The sequence below is a fragment of the Capra hircus genome (assembly GCF_001704415.2).
Source record: "Capra hircus breed San Clemente chromosome X unlocalized genomic scaffold, ASM170441v1, whole genome shotgun sequence".
Lineage (NCBI taxonomy): Eukaryota > Metazoa > Chordata > Mammalia > Artiodactyla > Bovidae > Capra > Capra hircus.
The window spans coordinates 16,551,406-16,558,799 of record NW_017189516.1 but is presented as its reverse complement, the minus strand read 5'-3'; the positions used below and the strand labels follow the sequence as shown (position 1 = coordinate 16,558,799).

General features: G+C 38.7%; 1 protein-coding gene across 1 annotated transcript; it reads left to right on the top strand.

Annotated features, from left to right (window-relative positions):
• Nucleotides 1-1,048: 1,048 nt before the first annotated feature.
• PAGE4 (PAGE family member 4) lies at nt 1,049-5,236 on the top strand. The gene is made up of 5 exons (XM_005700736.2): nt 1,049-1,159; nt 1,754-1,839; nt 2,315-2,420; nt 3,853-3,978; nt 5,126-5,236. Exons 2-5 carry the CDS (start codon nt 1,762-1,764, stop codon nt 5,137-5,139), a joined length of 324 nt encoding a protein of 107 aa, XP_005700793.2. The 5' UTR covers nt 1,049-1,159; nt 1,754-1,761; the 3' UTR covers nt 5,140-5,236.
• The last annotated feature ends 2,158 nt before the right edge of the window (nt 5,237-7,394 follow it).

The window sequence follows — 7,394 nt, the reverse complement described above, 5'->3', positions numbered from 1 at the left end:
TTGGCAGGTGGTGGTGACTCTGCAGAGGTCCTGTTTCGGCGGCAACGAAAGGCAGGTAGATTTTCATTCCCTTTCTGATTCTCCACCAGGTGCTCTGCTGTCACACTTGGTTTGTGAACAGATATTAATGAGTGACTGTGAGCAAGGGGGATCTGGGTGGGTGGGTGCAATACCTGGCTTCCCAGGAGGAAGATCCTCGGGGGTCGTCATTGTTCTCTTTACCAGGCATCGCGGCTATGGCCCTTTGCAGTGGGGCAGAGCAAGGGAGAACGGTGGGCCACAGAGGGGAGAGAGGCAGTTGAAAGTAAAGCGAGTCTTGGGGGCATTACTTGAGATATCTGAGCCCTAGAAGCACCAGAACTGGCAACAGAACACATATTTGGGAGTCATCCTTTTGGAGACGGGGGAACCAGCCCACGCGGCTCACGGGAGACAGAGTGCGCAGGCCCAGGGTTGCGTGCCTTCCCGTCGGCCCTCGCGGTTGAAGCGTGTGCAACACGGTCTGGGTGCCGAGCTTTGCGGGTTATGTTTTAGCATCTGGATTCTTTCTACCTGGCTGAGACTCACCAGGTAGGTCCACAGATCAGTCCTATCTGGAGTTTAAGTGTGCGTGCATCTGAGGGGGAGCCAGCGGGCTTTAAACTGGCCAGGCGGTGTGGTCTTTAGTCTCTTGAGGAGGAAGGTCCTCGAGGTCGTCGTCTTTCTCCTCACAAGTGTTGCGGCCGCCATAGCTCTTGTCCTAGTGGTGGGGGAGTCGGGTGGAGTGGGGTAGGAGAGGGGTGGTGGTGGGTGGGAATGGGGGATGGGAGGCAGGGAGGAGGAAGGGGTGGGCGGCAGAGAGCAGGGGGTCAGATGAACGTGGGGCTAGTCATGGGGGTGTTATTTGCTGTATTTGGGTCCTGGAGGCACTGGAACTGCTGACAGAGCACCCATCAGGGAGTGTTGGGGGGGCGGGGCGGGGGGCCGGGGGGGCGGGGCGGGGCGGGGCGGGGCGGGGCGGAGCAAGGGTGTGGCCCACACGGCTCACAGGAGAGAGTGCGCATGCACAGGGTTGCTCACTTTCCAGTTGGCCCTTGGCGTGAAGTGTGCGCAAAGCGTTCTGAGTGCCGAGCTCTGCGGGTCGCGTCTGGGTTCTTTCTACCTGGTTGAGACTCGCCAGGTAGGTCTACAGATCTGTCCCTCTGGAGTTTAAGTGTGCGTGAGTGTGAGAGGGAGCCACTGGGCTTCGGGCGGGTTGGGCGGTGCGCTCTGTGGCCTCTGTGGAGGAAGGCCCTTAAGTCGTCATCTTTCACCTTACAGGTTTTGTGGCCGCCATACCTCTTGTCCTGGTGGTGGGAGAGAGGGCGGTGCACAGAGGAGGGTAGGGGATCAGATGAAGGGTCGAGTCTTGAGGGTGCTATTTGAAGTACCTGGGTCCTGGAGGCCCTGACACTGACGACAGCACAGAATCCAGAGTTGGAAATGGGGAGCTGGACGTGGCCGTATATTACAAAATCTTTCCATATTCAAGGGTTAGAGAGTGAGATCGAATTTCTTTAGTAAGGTCATGCCTTTTTTTTATATCAAGTACTTGAAGGTCCTTTCTCTGCCAAATTGGCTGTGAGAGAAACAAAGGGGTTTGCAGACAGCCTTATTTGATGTTATTAATAACATTATATTGTAATAAAAAAGAATTTCCAACCAGCTTGGTAATAGTCCAGTATAGTCTTTTAAAATTAACTACATTCTCCAGTTCACCGTTTTCTACTTTCAGTGTGAAATATGAGTGCACGAGTAAGATCAAGATCTAGAGGAAGGGGAGATGGTCAAGAATCGTCTGATACTGCTGAAACTGTGGCTGTAAGTGCTTTGATATCTTACTTCCATTAGCAGAAATTAATAAAAGAAAAATTTTTAAGTTTAACCAATATAGATCTGTTGTACAAAGGGCTATCTTGCTGAGAATAGTTGAGTGATGAATCTCATGACTGAGATATTGAGCAAGGAGACTTATGTTCTGGTATTGCCTGGATATGTATATTGGTATGAGCCTGGAAATCGTCCCTATGACTTCTCTATTGTGGTTATTAATAAATAACACACAGTCTAGAAAAGATGAAGATGGTTTCCAGAATTACTGGTCCTTGTAGATAACTCCTTTCTTAGAGTATTTTCTCTATAGGAAGAGTAACTTTGTTAAGACTACTTACATAGAAACAGAAAAAGCCTCTTCAGATTATTGATTAGTTATCTCCATGTAGCATGTGTATTTGTGTTTTCTCTTGCCGTAGTATTAATAACAGTACTTTTTATTTGCCCCTACTCTCCCCCCAAGGCCCGGAAACTAGGTGGCAAAAAATCTCAGCGCAAGGAACCACCAGCTAAGAATGTAGACGTGGAACCTGGACAGGAGAAAGAAGGAGGAGCGTCTGTGGTTCAAGGTAAAGGGCATGGAAGGACAATTTGTATTTCATTTATGATGTTTTACTAGTGACAGGTATAAAGGGTTCCCTGAAAATTGGCTGGAAACCTGTTTGGTAAGGAAAAGATATATTTTTCAGCTGACTGCAGTCCCTCTCTGTGATAAGTTTTCCCTCCTTCAGCATTTTACTCACCTGTGTTTTAATTTGGCATGCTTGGGAAATGTATTTCTTGCCAAGGCCCTAAATTGGCAAATCAAAGGAAGCAACAATAAATTTTGACAAAATTATACCCTATTTTACTAGTTAAACTTGATCTTTTTGGAATGTTGTTTTCAGGGCTTCTGAAGTCATTGAATCAAAAGTTTAAGCAAAACTAGATATATTTTGGTTAGCTCTTAGATTGTAATTCAAATTTATAATGCAGAGAAATAAGAAATGTGAAACCCTATTGTAGTTGCTATTAAAAGTCTTCAATATTTTTGTCTTCCTGAACCATAATCTAGTTGTCACATATTTTCTTAACTTTTTACTTAGAAAAGTTTTAAAAAGTACAGAAAAGTTGTAAGAAGGCACAGTGTACTTCTGTATCCTCTTTACCTTAATTCAGCAATTGCTAATATTTTGCCATATACTATCCTTGCTTTAGGTATTAATATACATATTATTATTGCCAAACCATTTAAGAGTAAATTTCAAATACAGCTCTTTACTCTGTAATTCAGTAAGTATCTCCTAAAAACAGGGATATTCTCCTGTGTAACCCAATACAGGGATCAAATCAGGAATTTAACACTGAGAAAAAAATATGTAGTCAGTTAGCCTAGTAATAACCAGTTTTGTCAGTTGGCCTAGTAATGTTCTTTATAGCATTATTTTTTTCCTGACCCAGGATCCAGCCCAAGACTACCCATTGCATTTAGTTGCCATCTCTTTTTGTACTCCTTTAACCTGGAAGCATACCTCAGTATTTGTCTTTCATGATTAACATCTTTTAAAGGCCAAAACCAGTTGTTTTCATAAAATGTTCTTCAGTTTGGGTTTGTCTTATTTTTAAAGACTTCCCCCTCCCCCCACTCATTTATGAGGCTTCTTGGTGGCAGGTAATAACCTGGGTGCTGAGGATATAAATACAAATAAGAATGATTTCTGCCTTGAGTTCACAATCTTGTCAGAGAAATTCATGTAAACAGTAGCTGATCTAAAGAGTGCAATAATAGATGTGTATATAGGTTACAAAGGAGACAACTAAGTTTGTTTTAAACAGTTTTAGAAAAAAGATTCATAGAAGAGATAACATATGGACAATATAACTTCACTTTATAGCAAAAATCTTTAGTGCTCATTACATTTTTATGTATCACATTTAGGGTAATGCTAACCTCCAGTGCTTTATTTAATAGCATTAATTTATAGTTTGCCACTTATAGTAATAACTCTCTATTTATATCAGAACCTGAATTGGAAGGTTCCCGCCAGGAACTGGATGTGGAAAAGGTTGAGGGTGAGCTTGGAGATGGCCCTGATGTGAAAGGGAAGATTCCACCTAATGTAGTGCCTGCTAAAATTCCGGAAGGAGGTATATTTGTCTATTAAGAATGCAAGTTGTGGAATGGTTGTTTTCTGCAATATTATTATACTTTAATAACAAGTTGTACATATAGAGATTATTTGAAAAGTAGTTCAGACACAAAACACTGTATGAGGAAAAAAATAAATTGTCAGGTCCATGTTGTTGAATTATAAAACATGAAAGAAAGTATTATTACTTTGGAGTGGAAGTCCTTTTAAACCCAAGGCAAGTTATCAGATACTTCTTAAAGTACATAAATTAACATATTCCAGTGCTAATTGGATATCTAGGCAATACAATAGTATTTTTTTTTAATTTTCCAGATTTTTCTCAAAAATCATTGTCTTTTAAATGCCAAAAAATATAGATGTGTATGTTTCTGCTTTTCTAGGTTGGTTTGCTGTTTTTTTTTTTTTTTTAATTGTGAGCCTTGCTGAGAAATGGTAGTATTTTCCTTCCTATTTTAATGTCATCTGTCATGGCCATGGCTTAAAACTAGTATGACCATCTAATTTTTATCATCCAAACCGGGGTACCCTTGAGAGTTAAAGGGAGTGCCGTGACTACTTATTCCAGGACAACAGGTGTGAATGGAACAAAATGCCACCTTACTTTATATAGGCTATATAATGGTTGAGCTAAATTAATAAAATACTTTCATATAAAAGAGATGAACCAAATGGAATGCTATTCTTTGCCTTCTCTTTGAAAAGTTCCAAGTATGACATTATTATTTTAACATACATATATATATATATATATATAATTAGAAGGATACATGAAGTAAATGTATTTGAATAACACTGGGTTTGCTTGATTGTTTTACTTCTCAAAGTTTTTGGTTAATTTTATTTTAACTGAAATCACTGGCAGTTTTTGCTCGTTCCTTAAATTTTCGTTAAATAGGATAGTAGGATTTAATCTGTTCTGAGCTTGATTAATCTGTTTCTTCACACCACCAAAAAGAATGATACATTAAAAAAAATTAGTGCTCATATGCCTGAAAATGTTCATTAGCATGGAAGCATGTGCAGTAGTCAGGGTTCTGGTTTTAGTTTCATCTTATAAAACCCAAACTGTAGTGTCTTGTGTACCTTTTTTATTATCTAAGTAAATTTCTAAGTAACGTACCACTGTTACATTTATGTTTTAGGTGATGGACAGTGAGAAGTTAAAAAGAAGACAAGCTGAAGCCATGCATATTGTTACGTTGATTATTTGGCTTAATCAGTTCTCTCAATAAAAATCTGCAGCTTCATGGAAAAAATCATGCATGTCTGGTCTAGTCTGTTCCTAGGAAGTTGATACTATTGTATGTGGTATCTCAAAAGATTCTTCATGTTATGTTTAGAGCTGGTCTGTAGAAGTGCTGTTTATTTTGTATGTGTGTGTGTGTGTGTAATGATTTTGTATCTGGCAACTTTGCTAAACTTGCATTAATAGTTTATGTCTACTTTCTTTTAGATTTTCTACATACCAAATCATACTCTATACAGTTTTGTTTCTTCCTTTTAAATCTTTCTACTTTTATTTCTTGTCCTTACCTTATGACACTGGCTGAACCCTTTGAGTATAGTGTTGAATAGAAACGATGATAGTGGACATCTTTGTCATATGCCTGACCTCAAAGGGAAAATTTTCAATGTTCTACTATGATGTATGCTACAGGTTTTTTAAATTAGATCTCTATTAGATCAAAGTTCCCGTTTATGCCTAGTTTTCTAAGAGTACTTACCATGGATATTGGTTGAATTTTATCACACACTCATTCTGCATCTATTAAGGTGATCTTGATGTTTCTCCACTAATCTGTTAATGTGGCATTCCTAGAAAACAGTTTGCATCATGATACAGTGACCCTTTTCTGTATTGTTGGATTCCTTTTCCTAATGTTTTGTTCAGGATTTTTGCATCTTTATGAGTTAAATTAGTCCATAATTTTTAAAATATACTCTCCATATTGGGTTTTTATATCAAGGGCTATCCTGGTTTTGTAAACTGAGTTAATATAAATAGCCTCTTTTTCTGTTTGCTGGTAGAATTCATCTAACATTGGAAATATTTCTTAAATGTTTGATAGAATTTGTCAGTGAGGCCATTTGGGCCTGGAGTTCTCTTTTTAGGAAAATTTTAATGATTCAATATCTTGGTTTCTATTCTTAAGTCAGTTTGGATAAGTTTTATTTTTATGGGACTTTGGCTATGTTATCTAAATTTTCATTACAAAAAGCTGTTCATAATAGCCTCCTATTATCCTCCTAATGTCTGCAGAATCTGTAGTGACACTGCCATTTTCATTCTTAGTACTAATAAATTGTGCCTTCTCTCTTACATTTTTATCAGCCTCACCAAAGGTTAACTGATATTTTTGACTAGTCTTTTCAAAACAAAACCAACTTTTGGCTATACTGATTCTGTCCTGTTTCATTTTTCACCTTTATTATTTCTTCTTTATCTATTTGCTGTTCCTTTTCTAACTGCCGGAGATGTTTAGCTTATTAATTTTCAGCCTTTTAAGCATATACTTTAAAATTATAATTTTTTCTTTAAATGGGTCTTTCGTTACTCAAAATGTTCTAATTTTATTTCTGATTTCTTTGGATTTTGGATTACTTGTGTGTGTGTGTGTGTGTGTGTGTGTGTGTGTGTGTGTGTGTGTGTGTGTGTGTGTAAATTGCAGGTTTTATTTTATTATTTTTTTTGTCAATTTTTTTTAAATTTTAAAATCTTTAATTCTTACATGCGTTCCTAAACATGAACCCCCCTCCCACCTCCCTCCCCATAACATCTCTCTGGATCATCCCCGTGCACCAGCCCCAAGCATGCTGTATCCTGCATCAGACATAGACTGGCGATTCGATTCTTACATGATAGTATACATGTTAGAATGCCATTCTCCCAAATCATCCTACCCTCTCCCTCTCCCTCTGAGTCCAAAAGTCCGTTTTTAAGTGTTAACTTTAAACATTTGAACACTTTCTTTTTGTTACATAGCACAAATAACTGATATAACTGTTTAGAAGAGATACAGCTAAAACAAGAATTCAGAAAAGTTGAAAGTAAAAGGATGGACAAATGATAACTACGCAAAATAACTAAAAATAGGCTCTAAGATAAACAGGCATTACTAGAAATAAGGGACACTTCATATAGAAAAATTGAATTTATTGTAGTTTAACAACAGTTTTAAATATGAATCTAATAGCATGGCTTCAAAATATAATAGATTGGCAGAGCCAACAAGGAGAAATCAGTAAGGCTATATAAGATTTGTACATAATTTGTTGTTGTTCAGTTGCTCCGTCATGACCCACTCTTTGCAACCCCACGGACTACAGCATGCCAGGCTTCTGTACTACCTCCCGGAGTTTGCTCAGATTCATGTCCATTGAGTTGATGATGCCATCCAATCATCTCATCCT

Excerpts from the sequence above, each read along its gene's own strand:
- PAGE4 (XM_005700736.2), top strand. The coding sequence starts at position 1,762 with ATGAGTGCACGAGTAAGATCAAGATCTAGAGGAAGGGGAGATGGTCAA. Across the intron at positions 1,840-2,314 it reads ATACTGCTGAAACTGTGGCT|GCCCGGAAACTAGGTGGCAA; the intron begins GTAAGTGCTTTG and ends TCTCCCCCCAAG. Across the intron at positions 2,421-3,852 it reads AGGAGCGTCTGTGGTTCAAG|AACCTGAATTGGAAGGTTCC; the intron begins GTAAAGGGCATG and ends TATTTATATCAG.